The sequence below is a fragment of the Odocoileus virginianus genome, chromosome 22 (assembly GCF_023699985.2).
Source record: "Odocoileus virginianus isolate 20LAN1187 ecotype Illinois chromosome 22, Ovbor_1.2, whole genome shotgun sequence".
In the NCBI taxonomy this organism is placed as follows: Eukaryota; Metazoa; Chordata; class Mammalia; order Artiodactyla; family Cervidae; genus Odocoileus; species Odocoileus virginianus.
Window position 1 is genome coordinate 55,717,524 of NC_069695.1, and position 27,442 is coordinate 55,744,965.

Below are 27,442 nucleotides of genomic sequence, written 5' to 3' on the forward strand. Positions count from 1 at the left end.
TTAAAGTTTCTTTTTAAATTAATTAATTTTTGGTTGACCTGGGTCTTTATTGCTGTGCAAGGGCTCTCTCTGGTTGTGGCACGCTGGGGCTACTCTTCGTGGCTGTGCACAGGCTTCTCACTATGGTGGCGTCTCTTGTCGGGGAGCACGGGCTTTGGGTGCTCGGCCTTCAGGAGTTGCGGCACACGGGCTCAGAAGCTGTGTCACATGGGCTTTAGTTGCCTGTGGCATGTGGGATCTTCCTGGACCAGGTATTGAACCTGTGTCCCCTACATTGCAGGTGGATTCTTATACTGGACCACCAGGGACATCCCAGAAAAAAGCAAAACAAAACATGTTTTTAAAACCAATGTTTTACAAAGGACTTAATGACCTAGGATGTGTTTGTGATGTGTAAAGATTTTAAAAAGAATCCAAATTATTCATATACTATGGGCTTGAAAACACTGAAAAGTATATATGACTAGCAAGTAAGTAAGAAGGGAGTAGATTCCAATTCCATCTGTGTAAATGCTCACTGTTTACACACAAGGTGTCTGTGGGGCGGTCAGAGAACAGGATCAGCCAGCTCTGTCTCCCCTCTGTCCCAAAGGCCCAACTGGAGGGGAAAATGCACTGACATGGATGGAGGGAGCATGTCCAGGAGATGGGGTGGCCCTGGCTGTCCGATGGTGCCTGCAGAGTGGCCAGCCTCCCCACGACAAGCCCTGGACTCTTCTGGACGATGTGTGGCTTGGGCTCTGTTTGCTTTTTAATGAGCTGCGTCAGCACATTCTCCCCCACATCCACTCCCACTCCAGGGTGAACGTGGGGTTCAGGCGTTTTGTTTTCTGCATGTTCCCACGGTAGAGCAGTGGGAGAGTTTTTGTCCTTTTTTATAATTAGAAAATAAAAGGAAATTCTCCAAACATGTAAACTTCTAGAAATCAGTGACAAAAAAGCAAATGTGTCTTGTGAAACATCTCCCATAGCAGAGGGTGTTCACCTGCAGGTTCTACGCCTGTTCTGGAAAGTGTGGGCACAGAGAGGAAGTGAATTCAGTGAAATTACATCTTTACCCTACCCTCAACACACAGCCTCAAAACCTTAGGCAGTATCTTAGGAAACAGAATAAAATGCGGAAAAAAATATAGAAATTCAGTTGTGGCAACTTAAAATGTTACACTCACTGAGTGCTTCCTGCTCAGCAGTAAACCCCTAACTCCAGAACCAAACACACCTCCTACTACTTAATGCAGAATCCAAGAAAAGCATTTATAAAGCAGAAATTATAGATTTTGCCAGTATCTATAACCAAATTGGCAACCAACTGATTTTTAAGAACATTCCTTAATTACTTTTTCTGACAACTCACTTAAGTGACATCACAAGCAAATACCCTTACCTCCCTACCCTACCCCCCAATCATGCAGTTTCTGATAACCAAAAAAGTTTTAAAATGTATCTTCCTCATTCTAGGAACCCAAAAGAATGTCAGAATGCCAAGAACAGTTAACAAACACAATCAAATGACCCACATTTATGTTTATTTGAAAAGTAAATAGTTGAAAGTCCTCTAATTATGCTGGAAATCTTTTGGTATACGTAAGTTATTAAGCCTCCGTTGGCACTGTGGGAGGCCCCTTACCACAGGGGCAGAGAGCCACTGAAATTCCATTAGGGCCCCTCTTCTAGTTGTGGTCTGGGGCCTGAGGGGTACAGGCCCATCTCATAGATGATAGGAACACAGGGGTCGCTAGTACTGGGAGGGTTTATTTTGTGGGGAAGTGGTGACAAGTGACTGTCTGCACTTCCTGTTTATTCTTCTGAAAATAGAGACACTCCCAGTGCCTTTGCTGGTCTCCTCCTGCATTCCCTCCACCTTGGGCCAGTCTCCCGTTGTTCTCACAGGCCCGGGGAGGACAGGAGTGTTCGGAGGTGGGGGTGTGTGGAGTGTGCTGGGAGCGGATTTTGACCAGATTTGGATTCCTCCACTGTGAGTACTTCATTCCGGAGACTGCTGTTATTCTTAAGTGGGCAAAGCATTAAAGTGAAAGGTACAGTGACATCTCTTACCCATCCAAGGGGAAAACCTGCACAGCGTGTAACAGTAGACAGCCCTGGACAGAGGAGGGATAAGTCTAGTAAATGCAGAAGGAAAGGAACCTGCAGATGTGAGGGCTATGGGCGTGGGGGGCCTGGGTTTGATCCCTGGTCAGTGAGCTAGATCCCAGGAGCCACAACTAAGAGTTCACATGCTGCAACTAAATGTCCTGCATGCCACAACTAAGATGTGGCACAGATAAAGGTACATTTATATCTTAGAAAAGGCACAGTCCACTGAGTAAAAGACAACCCTCAGAACAGGAAGACATGTTGGCAAATAATGTATTTGAATGAGGATTAATATCCAGATAAAGAGAGAACCGAAACTCTATAACTAGAAACAAACCACCCAGCGCAAAATGAGCAAAAGACTTGAATAGATATCTCTCCAAAGAAGGCATATGAATGATGATTAAACAAGTGAAAAGATGCTCAACATCACTAATAATGGGAAGCACTAATCAAAACTACAGTGAGCTACCAGCTCACATCTATCAGGATGGCTATTACCCCCAAACCAGAAAACAGGTGTTGGTGTGCATGTGGAGAAACCGGAACCCCTACTCCCTGTTGGTGGGAATGTAAAATGGAACAGCCACTGAGGAAAACAGTATGGGGCTTCCTCAGAAAAATAAAAAATACAGTTACCATGTGACCTAGCAATTGCATTTCTAATTTCAAACTCAGGAATTAAAAGCAGGGTCTCAAAGAGCTGTTTGTCTCTCATGCTCACAGAAGCATTATTCACAATAGTTTAACGTGGAAGAAACCCACGTGTTCATCAACTGATGAGTGGAAAAGCAAAATGTGGTAGTCATAGAATGAACTGTTAATCAGCCTTAAAGGAAGAGTAAATTGTGACGTAGGTTACAGCATGGATGAAGCTTGGAGGGCATTTTGCTCAGTCACTGAAATAAGCCTGTACAGTCTAATATCACTTATATGAGGTACTCAGATTTGTCAAAATCATAGAGGCAAAAAGTGGTGGTTGCCAGGTTTGAGGTAGGGGAAATGGGGAGTCAGTGTTTAACAGGTAGAGTGATTCAGTTTTATGAGGTGAAGTTACAGGGGTGGATGGTGGTGGCTGCTGATGATCCTGCACGACAGCAGGAGCTTATTTAATGCCAGTGAGCTGAACACTTAAATGGTCCCAATGCTAAACTATTCTTTTTATAATTTTATTTGTTTATTTGGCTGTGCTGAGTCTCCATGGCTGTGCTGGCTTTTCTCTAGTTGTGGAGATGGGGGTCTACTCTCTCATTGTGGTGTAAAGACTTCTTATTGTGGTGGCTTCTCTGGTTGCGCCCCTGGTTCTAGGCGCAGGCTCAGTAGTTACGGCACGTGGACTTGGGGACTCTGCGGCATGTAGGATCTTCCTGGATCCAGGATCCAACCTGTGTCTCCTGCATTGGCAAGTGGATTCTTTACCACTGAATCAACAGGGAAGCCCCTACACTGCTAAATTTTATGTTATATGTGTTTGAATACATTAAAAAAAATGTGGAAAATGTGGCACTAAATAAACCGTGAAAAGCACACAGTTCACAGTGTGAGCTGAACAGGTAGGCAGAGCAGCGCCTACTCTGCCTCGGTGGGAACGTGCGTTGGCAACCTGTGCGTGTCTACAGATAGCCGTGAAAACGCTGTTACAGATAAACTGGTCACAAACAGAACCTGCACACGACGCGGTGGATCGTGCGTGGAGTCCTACAACACAGGCTGCTTTCATACACGAGGCCTTCCTTCCCATCTGTACTGCAGGCTGGACCCCAGAGCGCTTCACTTCTTCTTGTGGCTGAATAAAACCTTAGTGGGCAGATACACCGAATTTCATTTATCTGTTTATCCACCATCAATGTACAGAAAGTTATGAAGTAGATGACAAAGCAGGTGTGATTACAGTAAAATCATAGAAATAGCACTTCTGTGACCCAAAGCTCAGAGCCCATGCTGTGGGAAAGGACGTGGGGTTGGAGTGTTCCCTCCAGGACTCTCAGGCCCCCAGGAAGGCCGGCCCCATCACAGGGCTGCTGGGCCTTTCCTGAGCACGGTGGGCATCAGGGTGGTGCTGCTTCCCGCCTGCCATCCGGAGAAGCGCAGCTACCCCTGCCTCTCCCGGCGATGATTAGACGGAATCGAGGGGCCAAGCTTCCTACACCGTGGGAACATTCTCCTCTTGAAGCCTGACAACCCAAGGTGGGCTCCCCCACAAAACCGGAGAGAACGGTAGGCTCAGGGGACGCCGGGCCGTGAGAGAGTGCTGGGGGCTGGTGAGCGCCCCCTGCGGTCAGGGTCCCTGAGAGAGACCTTCGAGATGTGAATGCCCCCTGCTGTTAGGGTCCCTGAGAGAGTGCTGGGGGCGGGGGTGAGTGTGCCCCCTGAGGTCACCGAACAGAAAGGCAGCGGCTGGAGGCGAAGCCCCCGAGCTGGAAACGCTTACAAGAGGGTTAGAGCCCTGGGGCAGCTGGTAATCTTTGGGCCACTTCCGTGAGGCCAGGGAAAAAGCAAAAGTACAAAGGACAGGATGAGCCCACACGCCAGCAGCAGAGCCCCGCGGGCAGCGTCCCGCCTCCCCTGGTGAGCCGACGGCACACGTGTGTTACAAGGGCGCCCGTAGTGCCTCCCATCCTACTGCACGTGCCAGCGGCACAGAGACCCGTTCCCGTGTGCACGTGTGCACGGCCTCACACCCACACCTCACTTTCTGCTCCTCGGGAGACGACGCCACGACCTGGGATGGCCGGCAGAGCTGTGGACCTGGGATCTGGACCACACACTAGCCCTGGGAGCAACTGACGATACAACACGGAGAAGCCAGAATAAAGCGATGGGAGGATGGCCGGGATGCAGGCTAATCATCAGGCCTGGCTGAGAGGGTCGCAGGAGAACAGGCACGCAGACGTGAGGGGCAGTGGGTGCAGGTGTAGCCACACAGAAGGAGGGGCCGTGGAGGGCCCGAAGCCCCTGCGGCTGCACAGGAGCGCCTGCGCCCGCCCCACCCCCGTCACCGCGAGGAAGTGGCAGCTGTGTTGACTTTTCGGGACCAGCAGCAGGACACCCTGGCTCAGCCAGGGCCGCAAACGCAGCGCTTCTGATCTGGTGCCAGAGAACCAGATCGAGGTGAGGTCAGCGGCCCCCCTGCGGGCCCTCCTCCACGTCCCCTTCAACACCGCACACACGAGACCAGACCTGGCCGACGCTCAGCGCGCTCTGCACGTGTGGCCCTCTCGCCACAGGACAACTGGTGGCGAGCGATGTAAGAACACTGTCAGTCAAGCAGGGACTCAGGAGGAGAGAGAACCAGGTCCCTGGCCCCACGCCAGCGACTCTGGGCTACGTCCCGGAGGGCCTTCCGCCCGCGCACTGCGGCTGCTTCCGGTCTCCTCCGGGAAGAGCCCCATGGACGAAAGCCAGTCTCCCTCCTCCGCAGACGGTGGAGACTGCAGAAGCGAGCACGGTGAGCAGGTGCCCCCGCCCACCACACTGCTCCCCCAGGGTGGCGCAGAGCCCCTCAGGGAAGGAGGGGCAGTCACCACGTGGGAATTGGAAAGCGCCCTAACCCACACCAGGCCTCCCCTTCTAGTGTCCTTCTCTTCAGGACGGTATTTAGAATTGTTAAGGTTCTCCCAAGTCCAGAGACAAGAAAACAAGTCTAATGTGCAGCTCTGAGGAGCAAATCCACTGGAATGCCCCCACCTCAACCATTAACCTGTGTTAGCGATTTATTTTCACATAAATTACACTGCTGTTACAGGCCTTCAGAGCTAAAAACCAACCAAAGTTATAATCTAAAGCTTACATTTTTTTTCCAATGCTAAAAAGACAGTGGAAAACATATACTAACAACCTTTACTTTAATTCTTGGGTTACAGGCTAATGACTCCAGTTAAAAACTGAAAATATCGATGTTATTTTCCCTCAGTATTTAAAAATCATGAGTCAGCACAATTTCAGGTGGAAAATGCAGTTTAAATATTGTTAAGAATATTTTCTAAGAAATTAATGTTAACCAAATCGATCTTAATTTCTTCAGTCTGTCATCAAAGGCTAGACAGTAAGTGGGATGGGCGGAGGGGAGGGAGGGTCAAGACGAGGGGATATATATATATATATATATATATATATATATATAAAATTTGTGTTCTTGTATGGCAGGAACCACACAGCACTGTAAAGCAATTTTCCTCCAATTAAAAAATAAATTATAAAAAGAAATCAGAATAACATGGTTGTGAAATGACAGACAAAATTGGAAAGTGTATTTATTTTTTAAATGAGCGCCAAGCAGGAGCACGGGCTCAGCCTCTTGAGTACCTCGTTTCTGGATGAAAACCCTGAGTAGGGGGTTTGCGCTGGAGACGGCCTTGCAGAAGTTGTCATCGTTGTTGATGGGCAGCAGGTCGCCGTGCACGTCCGCATAGCCGATGGTCACCTCGGTGTTGGTGATGTGGTGGGTGTGCACGACAAGCTTGTAGAAGTCTTCAAACCTCCCGGGCTTCTGGCGGTCCAGAGAGAACCTTCGGAACTCAGCTCCAAACTGGGAGGAAACAGAGGGCACGTGAACAGCAGGGACGGGCATCGGAGATGAGGCGTCATGACGGCCTCCCGGAGGCCTGGACACAGCGGCATCGGCACCCCAGTCCTCGTGGAGCCCACGAGGGAAGGGAGACGGCAGCACGGGGGAACAGTTCATGCGCACGGACCCCTGTCCTGCAGACCCCAGGAGAGGTGCGCAGCTCAGGCTGTAGGGTGGCGGACCCTGCCTCACTGGGGATCCTGGGGCATTCCCAGGCTGGGGCACAGTATCTGCACAGCCCGGAACAGCCATCACACACTCAGGAGCGAGTGAAGCAAGGGCCAGCTGCAACTTCTGAACTCTCCCCTAAGGGGAATGGGAAGTCCTGGGCAGTTTTAATATTAAGGAAGGAAATGACTGGATATGATTTGCATTTTAAAAACACCAAATGGCTGCACTTCAAGAGGATCAGAAGTGGCAGCAAAATTGAAAGAAGAAAAGAACCTGGTAAAAACCATGCTTCACAAACCTCTGGGAGGCAGGAGCATGGGTTCTGGCTAAAAAGACAAAGCAGGTCCCTTTAAAAAAGATGCAGCTCACTGCCCTGCTCTGGGAAACATGCCGGGCCCACCTCTTTCCTGTCAGCCTCTGGCTCTGGCTCAAATGCCCACAGTGTTGCCTGCAGATCTCCAGCCCACCTGCTAGGCGTACCCTGGGTCACCTCCCACAGGCTGACCTCTCCAGTGATCTAAGGACACCGCCTATTTGTTTGGCCTGAGGCTGCTGGCTTAGGACACACTGTTGTTCCTCACTTGGCAAAAGGGAACTTTATTCATCAGGCAGGACAGACTGTGTTCTTCTATATAACTGAAAACTAATTACATTGGTTCCAAAACACACAAAAATGAAATGTCTAATGTTTACATAAAACTAATAGTTACATCACCTAGACATTATGTCAACTACAAGGGCAACACAACTCAAACCATGCAGGTGTGAGTGGCTCTAAAATTTGGGGAGGCATCAGTCATGGAGGACCTCCGAGTTCTGGAACTGGCTAATTTGGAACGCAGCCCAAGAATGTGCATTTTTCACAAGTTCCCAGGAGAAGCTGATGCTGCTGGTCTGAGAATCACAAAGATAAAACCACTGACTTAAAGGGAATATCTCCAGACCTCAACTTACACAAATCTCTGAGAAACAGTGTCAGATCCCATTTCCCTTTTAAAAAGCAAAGGAAAACACCATTCTTCATTGCCCCTGGAATAAAAAATTTCAAGTTTGGGAAAAGCCACCTTCAGTGGCTAATTAAACTAAAGCCTGCTCAACACGCTGAGGTCCAGGGGCACGCTCTCCTCTCCTCTATCCCCTTGCCCTCTCCCCATTACATCTCAATATTTTCTCCAAGCATGCACACATGAGCAGGCTGCCAGGCTGCCAGGGAGCAAGGCACACCCCCTCTTACACACAGGGAGACATCCTGGGCTGGCAAAACTTTTCAAGACACGAGATCAATCAGACAACACAAGTTTAATGTGATTTCTTTCATAATCAGTTATCTAGTCACATCATGATGTTTATTTCAATAACAGTCACCCATCATCTTTCCTGTTTGATATCTCACATATGCTAATTTCCAGAGCAATTAGTTTTTATCAGCAGTTGCCTCATTTTCACTAAATACACAAGAAGAGTTTAATTATATCTAATGAAACCAGTAAGAATATTTTTGACTTTTACCTATAATTCTCAGTCAAATATTCCCCCAAACTGGACACAACACACTCACTTCCCTCCAAGGGACATCAGACATCTTGTCCCTCTCCCCACTACTAGCCTTAGGCCACATCTTATAATTTAAGTAATGAGAAGCAGCATGTATTAGATAGGTTAGTTCTGCAGTTTTATAATCCTGACTGTACTTGGTATTAATCTCAGATGAAATCCAATTTGTTTCATAGTTCTTTTAGTACTTTTCCTCAAAATACATGTTAATTGGAAATGCAGATGAATTCTGACTTTTTCCTGACAGAAAGCAAGTCTGGTTTGTGTTTGATAAAGAGGCTGGCTTTGTCAATCCAGCTATATGTTGGCTATGCTTCACATGCTGAATGAGTTCCAAAGTTGGGCAAAAAGAAGTGTGAAATGTGAGATGATAAAAGCATTTTTTTCAAACATTTTTTACTCTCTCTCTCTCTCTCTATATATATATATATACACACACACACACACACACACACACACACACACACACACGTATAATTCCTTATCAGATACATGATTTGTAAACCTCTCCTCCCATTTTGTCTTTTATTCTGTGGTGCTGGGTGGGAAAGATAGACTTTTGATACAGTTGTGTAACTTACTTCCTAATCTAGGCCAGGCACAGTAATGCAAGTTTTTCTTAAAACTTTCCTTGAAATTGGTAGCTGTTTTACAGGTTTGATTATGGAATAATGTAACAGATGACAGGGTGAAGCTCAGCAGCTACCCTTTCATGAGTCCTGCTGTGGAGACACAGTCCACAGTGAGATGCTGAACACCTTAGGATGTGAGTCTCCAGTGAATTTCAGTTTTGGTTCAGATATTCCATAGGGATCCCTCTCCCCTAATGCAGTGGTCTTCATATGTGACATATCCCATCAAGAATTTTGGAAAACCTACCAGTATAAAAGGGATAATACACGTTTAAGTTGGCATCTCAATTTTTCATAATAAAAACAAATAGTTGCAAAGGATATAATTTCCAGCTGTGCTGTGCTCAGTCACTCAGTCGTGTCTGACTCTTTGTGACCCCATGGACTGTAGCCTGCCATGCTTCTCTGTCCAAGGGATTCTCCAGGCAAGAATACTGGAGTAGGTTGCCATGCCTTCCTCCAGGGGATCTCCGTAACCCAGGGATAGAACCCAGGCCTCCCGCATTGCAGGTGGATTCTTTACTGTTTGAGCCACCAGGGAAGCCCTAATTTCCAGCATGCTGTCAATATTTTATTTAAAAATAAATATCTTATCATATGATCTTTTAAATATAGTCAATGAAATCTAAATGTCATAGTCATTTGATACTACCATCATGCATTTTAAAATAGAATGAACGAGCTCTTTTATAACAATAAAAAAATCCAACAAGGTTCTTTTTTCTCTTTGATCTCTGGTTTCCATTGCACTGCCCCAAGAGAATTTAATACTGATATTTTATCCTATTAATTTATGCTTGGTTACCCTATCACTCTTCTCTAGAACAAAATTAGATAAATTGAAGTTAAACATTACCCCTGAGGCCATAAGTCTTTCTTTGTGAAAATATTTCAAAGTTGTTTCTATTGGGTATAGAGTTTTAGTTTTGAAAAAATGGAAAGTGTTCTGGAGTAGATGCACAACAATGTGAATGTAATTAACACTACTAAACTGTATAGTCAGTTTCCCTGGTGGCTCAGCTGGTAAAGAATCCACCTGCAATGTGGGAGACCTGGGTTCTATCCCTGGGTTGGGAAGATACCCTGGAGAAGAGAACCGCTACCCACTCCAGTATTCTTGCCTGGAGAATTCCATGGACAGAGGGGCCTGGCCGATTACAGTCCATGGGGTCGCAGAGAGTCGACATGATTGAGCGACTTCCACTTCACTTCACTTCAAACTATACGCTAAAAAATGGCTGAGATAGTAAATTTTATGCATGTGTATTTTATCACATTTATAAATCAAGTAATGTAAAAAAAAAGATTTTTACAGTAGTTTCTAGATTGAGTCTTTGCAATTATTAAATCAAATTGGAACATAGTTATAAGATTTGACAAATGATCATTAGTCTTCCAAAGTAAACATTATAAAAATCTTCAGTTTAATGAGAAGTATTGATTGCTAAATGTGGCACAGGTAGCACTGATTCTTCTGCTGCTTCTCACTGTCATGGTGTTGGTATTAGAGGCCTTTCATGTGACAGGAGGAGACAGCAGTGAGAGCTCTGAAGGCACAAAGATGCTCAGCTTGGGAGTCTCACCAAGTCTTGTGCCAGAAATATCCATAGAGCAGCCTAAGATTGGAATTATTTCAACAGTCAATTAGACGACAGTTCAGTTAGGACCACATTCAAGTTTGCTGAAAACAGATTTGGAAAGTATGTGACTTGGAAGATTTATTGCCCAGTCATTAAAGCCACTCACTTTTTCAATTTCTTGTAATTATACCAAGAATTATATGGCAATGAATTGTGCCAGCTAATTCCTTCATTTAGAGGAAACTTGTGTGATCTGATCTAATGGAAAAGTAAAAATATAAAATTAAAAAATAAAATGGTTTTGTCATATTGAAGATGGACCCTTCCTAACACCATTATAAAAAATTAACTCAAAATGGATCCATGGCCTAAATATAAGACATAAAATTATAAAATTCTTGGGCAAAAACATAGGGTGAAAGTTTCAGGACACTGAGTTTGGTGATGATTTCTTGATATGACACCAAAGGCACAGGTAACAAAATTAAAAAAAGACAGTAGAATTCTTAAAAACCTAATTTTATTCATCAGAGGACACCATCCACAGAGTAAAAAGGCTTTGAAAAGTGGTGAGCACAGTCCTACCTTTGTTCCAGCAGAATCCTAAGAAGGTCAAGTGCCTTGCATAAAATGCTGCAATATTTGAATGTAACCTACACACACTCCACACCCCCATACTTTAAATCAACTCCAGTTCAGTTCAGTTCAGTCACTTAGTCATGTCTGACTCTTTGCAACCCCATGGACTGCAGCATGCCAGGCCTCCCTGACCATCACCACCTCCCGAGTTTACTCAAACTCATGTCCACTGAGTCAGTGATGCCATTCAACCATCTCATCCTTTGTCGTCCCCTTCTCCTCCCACCTTCAATCTTTCCAAGCATCAGGGTCTTTTCAAATGAGTCAGCTCTTCACATCAGGTGGCCAAAGTATTGGAGTTTCAGCTTCAGCATCAGTCCTTCCAATGAATATTCAGGACTGATTTCCTTTAGGATGGACTGGTTGGATCTCCTTGCAGTCCAAGGGACTCTCAAGAGTCTTCTCCAACATCACAGTTCAAAAGCATCAATTCCTTGACGCTCAGCTTCCTTTATAGTCCAGCTCCACATCCATACATGACCACTGGAAAAACCATAACCTTGACTAGATGAACCTTTGTCTGCAAAGTAATGTCTCTACTTTTTAATATGCTGTCTAGGTTGGTCATAACTTTTCTTTCAAGGAGTAAGCGTCTTTTAACTTCATGGCTGCAGTCACCATCTGCAGTGATTTTGGAGCCCAAGAAAATAAAGTCTGTCACTGTTTCCACTGTTTCCCCACCTATTTGCCATGAAGTGAAGGGACCAGATGCCATGATCTTAGTTTTCTGAATGTTGAGCTTTAAGCCAACTTTTTCACTCTCCTCTTTCACTTTCATCAAGAGGCTCTTTAGTTCTTCTTCACTTTCTGCCTTAAGGGTGGTGTCATCTGCATATCTGAGGTTATTGATATTTCTCCTGGCAATCTTGATTCCAGCTTGTACTTCCTCCAGCCCAGCATTTCTCATGATATATTCTGCATATAAGTTAAATAAGCAGGTGACAATAAACAGCCTTGATGTACTCCTTTACCAATTTGGAACCACTCTGTTGTTCCATGTCCAGTTCTAATTGTTGCTTCCTGACCTGCATACAGATTTCTCAGGAGGCAGGTCAGGCGGTCTGGTATTCCCATCTCTTTCAGAATTTTCCACAGTTTGTTGTCATCCACACAGTCAAAGGCTTTGGCATAGTCAATAAAGCAGAATAGATGTTTTTTTGGAACTCTCTTGCTTTTTTGATGATCCAATGGATGTTGGCAATTTGATCTCTGGTTCCTCTGCCTTTTCTAAAACCAGCTTGAATACCTGAAGTTCATGGTTCACATACTGTTGAAGCCTGGCTTGGAGAATTTTGAGCATTATTTTACTAGCGCGTGAGATGAGTGCAATTGTGCGGTAGTTGGAGCATTCTTTGACATTGCCTTTCTTTGGGATTGGAATGAAAACTGACCTTTTCCAGGGCTGTGGCCACTGCTAAGTTTTCCAAATTTGCAGGCATATTAAGTGCAGCACTTTCACAGCATCATCTTTTAGGATTTGAAATAGCTCAGCTGAAATTCCATCACCTCCATTAGCTTTGTGTATTTTGTTCTGTGTATTCTAACACAATTTTTCAAAAAAGATCTAGGGTTCCTTATCAAACTGGCTAATTCTAGATATTAGTCAAGAAATTTGTATGAGCCTATGAATCTCATCCTTCTAAGAGGCAAGGAATTATCAAAGACTATTAGGGTCATATCAAAAGGACTCAGGAAGTAGTTTGAAAAATCTCCCAACAGTGGATCATTTGTGTGTTTATCATTGATAAGGACGATAATTTCTAGAAGTTTCCTAGGAACCAACCTACTAATTTTTTTTTTTTTAATTATGGCTGTGCTGGGTCTTCATTACTGTGTGAGCTTTCTCTAGTTGCTGTGAGTGGGGGTTATTCTGTGTTGTGGTGCGTGGGCTTCTCATTGCAGTTGTTTCTCTTGTTGAGAGTACGGTAGTCAGTAGTCGAGTAGTTGAGTGTTCAGTGGTCGTGGTGTACAGGCTCAATTGCTCTCTGGCATGTGGAGTCTTCCTGGACCAGGGACTGAACCCATGTGCCCTGCATGGCAGGTGGATTCTTATCCTCTGTACCACCAGGGAAGTCCCAACCTACTATTTTGAAAATAAGTAAATAAAAAGAAAGAATCAAGCATTTCCCCCAAACTAACATCATTAATTATTTGGAAATTCACAGATGTAACAACTCCTTATTTCCCAAAGCTTCCAGATAAATAAATTCTTACTCCATTATTATCTTGATAATATTTATTGAATTGTACAGCTGACCATACCTGTTATTCCTACAATAGAATAGTAAAAATGGCAGGGGAGGGTGGAGTTCACGTCTGTAAAATTTTTAGTTATCTCAAATGAAATAAGGAAGTCAGTGAGCAAAAGTGAATCAGTCTTTAAATGAAACTCACTTTTATTTCCTTTAAAATATTAAATAAGTAATAAAATGACCATTATAATTTCAAAACAAAGATTTATCTATCTATATCTATCTTACCTATTTTGACACTCTTTTCCTTCAGGAAGAAGGGATACTTCTGACAAATGCTTGTTGAATGAATAATATCTAGAACTCAGTTGCTACAAACATAATATGCTATTGAGTAAACTATGTTTCCAATAAAATTCTTTGTCACTGAGAAGCTTTTCCTTGGCCAAGAAGCAAGGAAGCAAAAAGAGTAGTAGAAACCCAATAAATCTAAGAACTTGGGAAACACAAGTTATTTGTTGTCCTAAAAGTTAACCTTGAAGTATTTCTAAAACAGTGGAGTAATGATCAGCAAAAAGCTGCTCCTCCATAAAAGCAATGAGAGCACTGGCAAAGAGAGTAAAAAAACTCAACTTTTTGAGGATTCTGGAAATTAATCAAAGGTTTGGAAGCAACAATGCAAGGTGTGTTTATTCCAGAAAAGCAGCTGAATCTCAGAATGGCAAGCTTTATGGTATTTTAACTTCCTGTCCTCTGTTCCTCAGCTTTGAAAACCAGCAGCCTAATAGTTTTACAGGGGCCAGAACTGGGAGCTCACCACAGAGCCCCATATGCATAGAGCTGTCATCATTAAACCTGTTTCACAGGTCCCTAGAAAAGCCCTGTTCACAGGGTTTGTCTTTATTTGACTTGAGTCAGAACTCACTTGTTGGGAAAAGCCCTTTCCTTAGGACATTTGTTAAGAACAATCAGCAGCAATTGTTTAATGAATAAAGATTATATGGTACAAGTTTCATTTTTAAATGGAATTTTTACAACGTGATAGAAATTATTTTTTTTTTTTTAAATCTTTATTTATTTGGCTGTGTTGGGTCTTAGTTGTAGCATGCTCAGTCTTCGTTGCTGCATGTGGGGTCTTGTTCCCTGACCAGGGATTGAACCCAGGCCACCTGCATTGGGAGCTCTGAGTCTTATCCCCTGGACCACCAGGGGAATCCCCAGAAAGTATCTTTTGTAACTACATTTATTAGGGACTTCCCTGGTGACTCAGATGGTAAAGCATCTGCCTATAATGCAGGAGACCCGGGTTCAATCCTTGGGTTGGGAAGATCTCCTGGAGAAGAAAATGGCAACCCACTCCAGTATTCTTGCCTGGAAAATCACATGGATGGAGGAGCCTGGTAGTCTACAGCCCCTGGGGTAATAAACTACATTTATTACAAGAAAACTTAGATGTAAACTTCAAAATATATTGGCTTCCCTGGTAGCTCAGTTGGTAAAGAATCCGCCTGGAATGCAGGAAACCCCAGTTCAGTTCCTGGGTTGTGAAGATTCCCTGGAGAAGCAATAGGCTACTCACTCCAGTATTCTTGGGCTTCCCTTGTGGCTTAGCTGGGAAAGGATCTGCCTGCAATGCAGGAGGCCTGGGTTCAATCCCTGGGTTGGGAAGACCCCCTGGAGAAGGGAAAGGCTACCCACTCCAGTATTCTGGCCTGGAGAATTCCATGGACTACGGTTCATGGGGTCACAAAGAATCGGACATGACTGAGCAGATTTCAATTCACTTCACTTCACTATACAGGTAATTCTCAAAATTCTTTTCATGGGGTTGTAATATATGAAGATTACTGCATAGGGCATAGGAATTGCCACAAAAATACCTGAGTCAAGGTACCAGCTAGGACAAAGACAATAAAAAGGAATGCTGGTGATTCTCACCTGTTAGGATGACTAATATTAAAAAAGCAGAAAACAGGTGTTGGTGAGGATATGGGGAAATTGGAACCCTAGAGCACTGTTGTTAGGGATGTAAACTGATACATCCACTGTAGAAAACAGTAGGGAGGTTCCTCAAAAAATTCCCCAACCAGGGATCAAACCCATGCCTCCTATAGTGGAAGCGTAAAGCCCTAATGGCTAGACTGCAGGGAACCCCTGGAAGTTACTGTTTAATGGGTATGCATGCATGCATGCATGCATGCTAAGTCACTTCAGTCCTGACTGTTTGTGACCCTATGGACTGTAGCCTGCCAGGGATTCTGCAGGCAAGAATACTGGAGTGGGTTGCCATGCCCTTCTCCAGGGGATCTTCTTAACCCAGGGATCTAACCCATGTCTCCTGAGGCTCCTGCACTGGCAGGCAGATTCTTTACCAGTAGTGCCACCTGGGAAGCCCATAACGAGTACAGAGTTTGAGTTTAACAAGATGAAAAGTTATGAGTATAATAGTGTGATGACTGCACAACAATGTGAATACATTAATACCATTAAACTGTACCCCTAAAATGGCTAAGATGGTAAATTTTATATTATGTGTAATTTACTACAATAGAAAATAGAGGAATATTTTTGAAATGCTGGGGAATGAGTTGTCCGAAGAAGGCTTTGATAAACTCTGATATATTCCTGGAAATATATAAGTGCACATACATGTGCAGGACTGTGGGCATGGTCAGGAAAGACCTGAGAATGTTGTAATCTCTCATAGCTGGCTGACTGTGAGATTCTGTGCAATCAGGAATTGAAGGCTAAAGCAAAGCTGTAAACTGCTGGAGTGCTGAAGATGTACCCCAGTACATACATATAACCCAAAGGACAGGAGACTTATTGGTTCAAATCATTTAAAGAAATCTCTGTCCAATAAACAGATGACCATTAAGCTAAATGAGCAGAGCTTCAGTGGTCACATACAAGGAAGAATACACTTTACAGCATTAACCCAGGAGAGTTATTGAACAAATAGCAGCAACAACCACAAACCTTTGAGGGAACAGTCTGACTTTCAGAGTTATCATATCATACCTGACTTTCAGAGTTATCATATCATATTATTTAAAATATTTAGTTTTCAACAAAATTATGAGATATACAAAGAAATAGGGAAAAAAGTCTAAATAGAGTTAAACACTCAATGCAAACTGTCCTTGAGCTGGCCCCAAAGTTGCACATACTAGACAAAGACTTTTAGATAAACTATTATAAATACTTATAAATAACTAAAGGAAACCATATACAAAGAACTAAATGAAACCATAAAATGATGTCTCACCAATAGAGAATAATAGAGATGAAAATCTTTTGTTTGAAAAGAACCAACTAGAAATTCTAGAGTTGAATATTAAAACTGAAATGAAAAATTCCCTAATCTCAACAGTAGATTAGACATGGCGAGAAAGAATCAGCAAACTTGAAGATAGGTCAATTGAGAGTATCCAGTCTGAGAAGCAGAAAATAAAAGAAATGAAGGAAAATGAACAGTCTTAGAGATGTACTATCTGTGCCATACTATCAAGCATACCCGGAAACACATCTGGAAGTCCTAGAGGAGACTGAGAGAAATAAAGGCTAAAGGATATTTGAAGAGACACTGGTCAAAAACTTCCCAGATCTGATAAAAGTTTAATTTATATATCCAAAAGTTCAACAAATTATAAGTAGGATCAACTCAGGCCCACATTTAGATGCATTATAGTCAAACTATCAAAACCCAAAGCCAAAGAGAAAATCTTGAAAGCAGCAAGAGAATAACAATTTGTTGTGTACAAATGATCCTCGATAAATTAACACTTGTCTTCTCATCAGAAACCACAGAGGCTAAAATGCTGCGGAATGACATGTTCCAAGTTGTGGGTGGAAAAGAAAATCAACCAAGAATTCTATATCCAGCAAAAATATCCTTCAAAATGAAGGAAAAATGAGACATTCCCAAATAAACAAAAGCTAGGCAAATCTGTCACATGGAACATTCTCCAAGATAGATCATATTTTAGACCCTAAGACAAGCCTTAATAAATTTGAAAGGACAGAAATAATATAAAATATGCATAATTCCAACCACAATGGAATGAAATTACTAATCAACAATGGAAGGAAATTGGGGAAATTCACAAATATGAGGAAATTAAACAACACACTCAATAAATAACCAATGGGTTAAAGAATAAATCACAATGGAGATTAGCAAACACAGAGAGATTAAAGAAAATGAAAACACACCATACAAAAATTTATGGGACTTGGTTAACACAGTGCTTAGAGGAGATTCACAGCTATAAATAGCCATAGTGAAAGAAAAAGTCGCTCAATCTGTCCAACTCTTTGCAACCCCATGGACTGCAGCATGCCAGGCTTCTCTGTCCATCACCAACTCCCAGAGCTTGCTCAAACTCATGTCCATCACATTGGTGAAGCCGCCCAACCATCTCATCCTCTGTCGTCCCCTTCTCCTCCTGCATTCAATTTCCCAGCATCAGAGTCTTTTCAAATGAGTCAGTTCTTTGCATCAGGTGGCTGAAGTATTGAAATTTCAGCTTCAGCATCAGTCCTTCCAATGAATATTCAGGACTGATTTCTTTGAGGATTGATGGGCATGATCTCCCTATAGTCCAAGGGACTCTCAAGAGTCTTCTCCTACACCATAGTTCAAAAGCATCAATTGATTAGTGCTCAGCTTTCTTTATAATCCAACTCTCACATCCATACATGACTACTGGAAAACCATAGTTTTGAAAAATACCATCATTAGAAACTAAAAAAGCACAAAAGTAATCCAATGCAAGTAGAAAGTAAGAAATTATAAAGATTAGAACAGAATGTAATAGAGAATAAATATAGATAGAGAAATGTGATAGAGAAAAAATATAGAAAATAACAAAAGCAAAAATAGGTTCTTCGAAAAGATCAAAGATCAACAAAATTGAAAAATTTTAGGTGGGGGGGTCAAGAAGAAAAGATTTGGAGTACTAAAATTAGGAATGAAAGAGGAAACATTACTACTGAGCTTAAGGAATTAAGAAGGATCATAAGCATCGCAGTAGTAACAATCATACCTAACACCCAAGAAACTCCTTGAAGAATGGTATACAAAATACACAAGATGAGCCTGGGAAATTTTATAATACCAGACAGTAAGAAAATGCTGAAAACAAAACACCTAATCATGGGGGTATGTCAAAGAGAAATAGGAACCAACTGAAAAAGCTCCCAATTGCTGAAGCTGGAATAGTATGAGTAACAAAATCAGTAGTGGTACTGGATTAAACTCAATGTACAAAATAAATGTCCACAAGTCCATAATGACATAATAAATGGCTGAACAGTAATTGGGAGTTATTCTCTCATGCAGAATAACTCCAAATAATTGATGTAGATACACACCTTCAAGGAGATAGAACATAACCCAGAGCTCATCCCAAATACTGTATGGAAAGTGAGAGAAAGAATAAGTGGAGAAATGGGACAAACATTCCCAGCAGTGTCATCAAGGTCAACAGCAATAGTAATGGGCCGTGTTGACAGTGTGCACTCTTGATAAGATGTGATGAAAATGGCACTTTACCTCTGTGGTCTTCCTCCCCAAACCAGTACTCTCTGCACAGTAATGAGAAGCCAAACAGGCAAATCTCACTGAAGGACAATCCACAAAGGATAGCGGATTTTTAAGAAGTGACCGACACTCCTTAAACTGCTCAGGTCCCTGCTTGAGCTGCTATAACAAAAATACCATAGACTGGCTAGTTTAAATAACAGTTTTTTTTTTTTCTCACAGTTCTTGAGACTGGAAAGTCCAAGGTCAAGGTGTTGGCAGATTTGGTATCTGGTGAGACCTCTCTTCCTGATTTGCTGGTGGCTGCCTTCATACTGTGTGTCCTCACATGTTGGAGCACTCTTGTGTCGTTTCCTCTGGCCATTAATTGCATCACAAGGCCCCCACCCTCATGACCCTAATGTAACCCTAATTAACTCCCAAATGCCATCAAACTGGGGATTAGGGGTTCCACATATGGATTAAATTCAACATTCAACTTATAGAGGTAATAAAAAACAGAGCATAATTCTCATGGTCAAGAGGAACCGAAGGAGACAGCGCAACAAATATAATGTATCTTGTACAGGATTTTGAAACATGAAACTAGAAAGAATATTAGATAAGAACTAAAGAAAAATAAAGTATGCATTCCATTGAAATGTATCAATATTTACAGATCTATTATAACACATGTACCATTAGATTTTATTAACATTACATGGTAATAACAGAGGAAACTTGACATGGTATACATATGGAAATTCTCTACTATTTTTGCAACTTTTGTATAAATCTAGAGTTGTTCTAAAATTAAAAGTTTTCTTTTTAAAAGTATGACAAAGGAATGCTACTAATAACTGTATGTCAACAAATTTGATAACCAAGGTGAAAAGGATAAATTCCTAGAAATACACAGATTACCAAAACTGACTCAACAAGAAATAGACAACCTGATTAAACTTATTACAAGATATTTAATTAGTAATTTTGAAACTGCCCACAAAGAAAAGCCCAAGTCCATATGGCTTCACTAGTGAATTCTAGTAAACATTTACATAAGTAACACCAATTCTTCACAAATCTTCTAAAACGTAAAAGAGGAAGAAGGAACATTTTCCAACTTATTCTTTGAAGTATTACCCTGTGAAAGCCAGAAAAAGACATTACAGGAAAACTACAAACTAACATCCATTGTGAATAGACTCAGAGATTCTCAACAAATTACTAGTAGGCCATATCCAGTAAAGAACTATACAAAAAGAACAATACATTATGACCAGTGAGATTTATCACAGGGATGCAAGATCAGTTTAACACCTGAGCATCATGTAGTATATAATAGTAATAAAGAACAAAGCAACATGATCATCTCAGTAGATGCAGAGACAGCATTTGATAAAATCTAACACATTCTAATGATCTAAAATACTTAATGAATTAGGAATATAAAGGGACTTCTCCACCCTGATAGAGGGCTTCTATGAAAATCCATAGGTAAAGAAAATTAGAGATACACAGGAACATTTCATGCAAAGATGGGCTCAATAAAGGACAGAAATGGTAGGGACCTAACAAAAGCAGAAGATATCAAGAAGAGGTGGCAAGAACACACAGAACAGTACAAAAAAGATCTTCACGACCCAGATAATCACGATGGTGTGATCACTCACCTAGAGCCATACATCCTGGAATGTGAAGTCAAGTGGGCCTTAGGAAGCATCACTACAAACAAAGCTAGTGGAGGTGATGGAATTCCAGTTAAGCTATTTCAAATCCTGAAAGATGACGCTATGAAAGTGCTGCACTTAATATGCCAACAAATTTGGAAAACTCAGCAGTGGCCACAGCCCTGGAAAAGGTCACTTTTTATTCAACCCCAAAGAAAGGCAATGCCAAATGGTCAAACTACCGCACAATTGCACTCATCTCACACTCTAGCAAAGTAATGCTTAAAATTCCCCAAGCCAGGCTTCAGCAATATGTGAACCGTGAACTTCCAAATGTTCAAGCTGGTTTTAGAAAAGGCAGAGGAACCAGAGATCGAATTGCCAACATCTGTTGGATCATTGAAAAAGCAAGAGAGTTACAGAAAATCATCTATTTCTGCTTTATTGACTATGCCAAAGCCTTTGACTGTGTGGATCGCAGCAAACTGTGGAAAATTCTGAAAGAGATGGGCATACCAGACCACCTGACCTGCCTCTTGAGAAACCTATATGCAGGCCAGGAAGCAACAGTTAGAACTGGACATGGAACAACAGACTGGTTCTAAATAGGAAAAGCAGTATGTCAAGGCTGTATATTGTCACCCTGCTTATTTAACTTATATGCAGAGTACATCATGAGAAACGCTGGGCTGGAGAAAGCACAAGCTGAAATCAAGATTGCCAGGAGAAATATCAATAACCTCAGATATGCAGATGACACCACCCTTATGGCAGAAAGTGAAGAAGAACTAAAGAGCCTCTTGATGAAAGTGAAAGAGGAGAGTGAAAAAATTGGCTTAGAGCTCAACATTCAGAAAACTAAGATCATGGTATCTGGTCCCATCACCTCATGGGAAATAGATGGGGAGACAGTGGAAACAGTAGCTGACTTTATTTTTCTGGGCTCCAAAATCAATGCAGATGGTGATTGCAGCCATGAAATTAAAAGACGCTTATTCCTTGGAAGGAAAATTATGACCAACCTAGACAGCATATTAAAAAGCAGAGACATTACTTTGCCAACAAAGGTCCATCTAGTCAAGGCTATGGTTTTTCCAGTGGTCATGTATGGATGTGAGAGTTGGACTATAAAGAAAGTTGAGCACCGAAGAATTGATGCTTTTGAAATATGGTGTTGGAGAAGACTCTTGAGAGTCCCTTGGACTGCAAGGAGATCCAACCAGTCCATCCTAAAGGAGATTGATCCTTGGTGTTCATTGGAAGGACTGATGTTGAAGCTGAAACTCCAATACTTTGGCCACCTGATGTGAAGAGCTGACTCATTTGAAAAGACCCTGGTGCTGGGAAAGATTGAGGGCAGGAGGAGAAGGGAACGACAGAGGATAAGATGGTTGGATGGCATCACCGACTCAATGGACATGGGTTTGGGTGGACTCTGGGAGTTGGTGATGGACAGGGAGGCCTGGCGTGCTGCGGTTCATGGGGCTGCAAAGAGTCTGACATGACTGAGCGATTGAACTGAACTGACCCTCTGGAAATTAATAAAGGAGACCTCAACTAAAATTAGTGTCAGGAATGACCTGCAGAGGGAGCTCCCATGCATTACCACTCACCATCATTTGCACGCACTGATCTTCATGTGCACACCCCACAGGAAGAAGCATACCTTGTACTCCCAAACAGGAAGTGACTACATTACTATCCCAAAGGAAGAATTTCTCCTTGCTCAGCAAGTCCTGCCAATGAGAAACATCATAGCTCAATCAATGAGAAGCCATCCCAGTCTGAACTTCTACCTTCCTCCCATGAACTTTCACTTAGAACATACCCTGCAACTTCCCCATTTTCCCCATAAAAGCAGATTCCCTTTCTTTGGTCTCTGAACATGCCTGTGGTTTGCCATAGATTGCATGCTCAAATTGCAATATTTTGCTGTTTCCAAATAAACCTTGAAAGTGTGTTAGTTGCTCAGTTGTGTCTGACCCTTTGCAACCCATGGACTGTAGCCCACTAAGCTCCTTTGTCCATGAAATTCTCCAGGCAAGAATACTGGAGTGGGTAGTCATTCCCTTCTACAGGGGATCTTCCAGACCTGGGGATCAAACCTGGGTCTTCTGCACTACAGGCTGATTCTTTACTATCTGAGCCATGAGGAGGGTCCCAACACCTCATGCTTAATGGTTAACGACAGAGATTTTCACCCTGAGATGTGGAACAAGGAAAGAATTTCCACTTTCACAACTGCTGTTTAACATGTGCTACAGGTTCTACCCAGCGCACCTAGGGAAGAAAATAAAAGACATCTGGATTGAAAAGGAAGAATTAAAAATATGTCTATCCCCAAATGATACATTCTTATATGTAGAAAGCTCTAAGGAAAATAGATGAGTTCAGTATGATTGCTGGATACAGTATCAACATGTGAATATAAATTTTATTACTGTACACTAGCAATGAGCAACTGAAAATGAAATTAAGAAAATTTCATTTATAATAGCATCAGAAAAGATTAAAATATTTAGGAATAAACGTAACAAAAGAAGTGAAAGACTCATACACTGAAAACTATAGTGTACAGAGTATTGTTGAAAAATTAAAGAAGACCTGAATAGTGTGAGCACAGATACAGACATGTAAAAAGGACAAAATAAACAGTCTTTAATTCATAAAGTAAGACTTTTTGGAATAGTAGCTATCTTGTTCTTCATTTCTAATATATTACCTATAATTCTCTGATGAGTTCCCATTTTGCCAAGTATTTTTCTCAAAGTTATTGGCAAGCATCTTCAGGAAGCAGATGGTTACTTATGGCATGAAAGGAATGAGGGCAAGAAGGAAGGAAGGAAGGGGAAAAAAGATACAATGTTTATGAACTGGAAGACTGTTAATACTGTTAAGATGACAATAATCCCCAAATTCAATACAGATTCATTTCAAGTCCTATCAAAATCGTAGCTGCCTTTTTACAATAATTGGCAAGCTGTCCCTAAAATTTATATGGAAATGCAAGGGACCCAGAAAATCCATAAGATTCTTGAAAAAGAAGAACAGCAGGGATTCACGCTTCTGAATTTCAAAACTTACAGTGTACTGCTGGCATAAAAGGAGGCATATAATCAATAAAATAAAATTGGGAGTCCAGGAAAATAACCCTTACATTTGTGATCAACTGATTTTGATAAGAATTCTAAGACAATTCTATTCTATGGCGGCATAGAATCATCTTTTCAACAAGTGGTGCTGTGGGAATTTGATACTCACAGGTAAAGCAATGAAGTTGGACTCCTACTTCATATTATATACAAATAAACTAAAACTGGATCCTAGACATAAATGTGAGAACTAAAATTATAAACCTCTTAGAAGAATACATAGGATTAAATTCATTACTTTGGTTAGGCAGTAACTTCTTCAATATGATACTAAGCATAAGAAACAAAAGAAAAAAATTAGATAAATTGGCCTTCATTAAAACTGAAAACTTCTGTGCATCAGGAAAGTGAGAAGATAATCTACAGAATGGGAGAAAATTCTCAAATTATATATATAATGGACTTGCACCAAAAATACATAAAGAACCCTTAAAACTCAATGAGGACAAACAACCTTATTAAAAATGGGCAAAGGACTTGATAGACATTTCTCCAAAGAAGATATACACATGGCCAATAAACACATGAAAAGATGCTCAACATCATTAGTCATTAGGAAAATACAAATCAAAACTGTAATAAGCCACCATGTCATCCACTGGCATAACTATGATCAAACAGACAGGGGACAGGGCCTTCCCAGGCTGTCCAGTGGTTAAGATGTTACGCTTCCACTGCAGGAGGCATGGGTTTGATCCCTGGTCAGGGAAGTAAGATCCTATGTGCCATCTGATGTGGAAAAAAAGAGAAATGACAATGTGTTGGTAAGAATGTGGAGGAATCTGGACTCTCTCATACATTTTTGTAGGAATATAAAATATGTCTCTATTTTGGTGATCAGTTTGGCAGTTCCTAAAAATGTTGAACAAAGAATTGCCATATAGCCCAGAAATTTCACCCCGAGGCATGTACCCAAGATAAAGAAACACATAAGTCCACACAAAAACTCGTACATAACAGCATTATTCAGAATAGCCAAAGAGTGAAAACTACTCAGCTGATGAATGGCTAAACCAAAAGTCATACATACTCTTATTCCTGAATATTATTCATCCATGACAAGGAATTAAGTATGACAAATTTGAACCTTGAAAACATTATGCTTAATGAAAGACATGAGACACATCACATCATATGCTGTATGATCCTATTTATATGAGATACACAGAATAGGCAAATCCATAAGGAGAGTAGAGCAGTAGTTTCTAGGGACTAGAGTACTAGAATGGCTGCTAATGGGTATGGGGTTTCTTTTTAGGGTGAAGAAAATGTTCTAAAATTAAATATAATGGTAATGACTGCACAACTCTGAAAATACTAGACCCTACTGAATTTATACTTCAAAGGTATGAATTTTATTTCATATGAATTGTAGTTTATAGGGCTTTTTTACCTTTCACTTCAAAGAATAATTTTTAAAAATTTTTTATTTATTTTTGGCTGTGCTGGGTCTTCGTTGCTGTTTGGGTTTTTCTCTAGTTGCAGCGAGCAGAGGCTACTCTCTAGTTGTGGTGCATGGGCTTCTCACTGTGCTGGCTTCTCTTCTTAGGGAGTATGGGCTCTTGGTCTCTTGGGCTTCAGTTAGTTGTGGGGCATGGGCTTAGTTGCTCTGGAGCATGTGGGATCTTCCTGGATTAGGGTTGGAACCCACAACTCCTGCATTGACAGGCAGATTCTTTACCACTGAGCCAACAGGGAAGCCTAAGGATAATTATTTTTAACAGCCAATTGAAGGCTTTTTGGAAGTTTGTGTTGAGAAATATGGAAACTCCAGAAGGTTGTGGTAGACAGGTTGGTGCTCATGGAGGCCCTGCTTTTGCTCCAGGCAGATGGAAAACCCTAAGAGACTAAGGGTCCAGGCATCCCCCATCAGCACACAGTTTAGATGATGAAGACGTATTAAGAACTCAGGGAAGCCCCCACTCCCATTACTGCTGGCCCTTGCAGAGAAGAACAGGATGTGAGACTTCATCCAAGCTGGAAGGGCAAGCTTTTCCAGTCTGAGTTGGTCCAACAGTGTTGAACTGGTAGGGAAGACAGAGGGCAGGCACTCTGAACAGGGTAGGACTTGCCTCCTTCACATGCCCATCTCCACCCTGACCCCAAACTGCAAAAGGCCCTCAGGCCCTCTTGTCCAGTGTAGAAGCTAAAACTTTTTATGAATGATGCTTTTGGAGCCACAAGTCTCTGACAATACAAATGTATTTTCATCATCCAAAGTCACGTCACTCTATGGTTCATTCATTACCACTACCATAATTATCTCTTACTTTCCAGGTTAAAAATGTAAAATTTTCTTTTTCTTGAGACCCAAGGAGTTCTCTCTACAGTTATCCATGTGCTTAAACAAATCCCTTTTGTATGGAAACATATTTAGTTCAGCTCATGCCAGGCTCATTTGGTGTGCACTGCAAGTCTTACTGGTTGTCTTCATGCCCACAACTAAAGCATAAGTTCCCCCTAGAAGCGCGCTTCCGAACTCCTATGATGAGGGGCTTGGAGAGAGATCTGCCCAGAGCCATCGAGCTCCTGGATTCCAGGTTGGAAACAGACCCCATCTCCTGACTCTGGTCCTATGTTCCGTCTGCAGCACTGAGCTACTGCCACTTCAAACCAACCAAAACGCTCATTCTTTTACAACTGAAATCATGGTCCCCAGGTTTCATCTTGAAGTCACTTAGCTACTTTCACTTAAAAACTCTAGCATGTTTTTGATGATTAAGATGCACTTCTGGCTTAATACCACAATACCATTCCCAAAGAAACCTAGTCTGAGTAAAGCACCCTCCTGCTGATCTAACATCAAAGGAGGGGAAGGAAAATTATAAATGGTATTGTCTTCTCACCTTGGGCCTTCATGCTGTTGTCTTTCTGTCTGGGGAGGGCTCCTACACCTGACCCCATGTGGTGGCCCCAGGGCCACTGTTTGCATCCCTGGGTAGAGGTGTGAGAGGTGACAGTGCACACAGGGCTGTGGCTCTGACAGCTCTTTGGGGGCAGGCAGCACACCGCATTCTTGTAGCTTTCAAGCTGCCTCCTTCTCGATCCCCGATACCTGTGACTGATATCCAGAGATGTTTCTGGTCACTCTCTGCCACCACATCTGACTCAACGACCCCCAACCCCCAGCTCACCTCCCCTTTCAGGTTGGTTTTCATAAAAAGGGGGAACTGAACTTTAAGGACAAATGTCTGCAACTCTGAATTTCTATCATCCTTCATCATTTCCTTAAAATACTCTTAAAAAAACACAATAACATTCTTTTCCCTCCTGCGTACAGCTCATGGTAATCTTCACCTTGGAGGCAATCCACAGAGCTGATTACATGTGCTGGTGAACACAGTCACTCTGGAGAACACAGCAAGATTCATGGTGGACAGAAAAGAAGGAAGGAAATCAAGGTCCAGTGTCTGCTGTGACACTGAGGAGCCCTGGGCGCCCAGGGCTCACTGTCCTGCAGCAGTCCCAGCCCCACCTGGGGAGGCCCAGTGACTGAGAGCTCTGCATGGGGGAGAGGACACTCCTCAACTTTCTCCAACATGCTTTTTTTTTCTTTTAAAAGAAAAATTAGGATCACAGAACCTGGTATATTTTTTTTTATGGTGTGAATGGAATAGAACCACACAGCTCAAAATTCAAAAGGTATTCAGTGAACAGTCTCCACAGG

At 42.2% G+C, this 27,442-nt stretch overlaps 1 protein-coding gene and 1 long non-coding RNA gene across 2 annotated transcripts in view; one reads left to right on the forward strand and one right to left on the reverse strand.

The window, feature by feature from the left end:
• Positions 1-27,442, reverse strand: part of PARD6G (par-6 family cell polarity regulator gamma) — a 70,993-nt gene that overhangs the window by 26,692 nt on the left and 16,859 nt on the right. Inside the window, exon 2 of the mRNA XM_070453022.1 lies at positions 6,400-6,622. Within this exon, the coding sequence (XP_070309123.1) occupies positions 6,400-6,622 (223 nt within the window). The remainder of the gene's footprint in view (positions 1-6,399; positions 6,623-27,442) is intronic.
• LOC139030414 (uncharacterized) lies at positions 1,825-27,356 on the forward strand. The gene is made up of 3 exons (XR_011482795.1): positions 1,825-1,975; positions 25,034-25,121; positions 27,056-27,356. It is a non-coding gene; the product is annotated as an uncharacterized lncRNA (long non-coding RNA).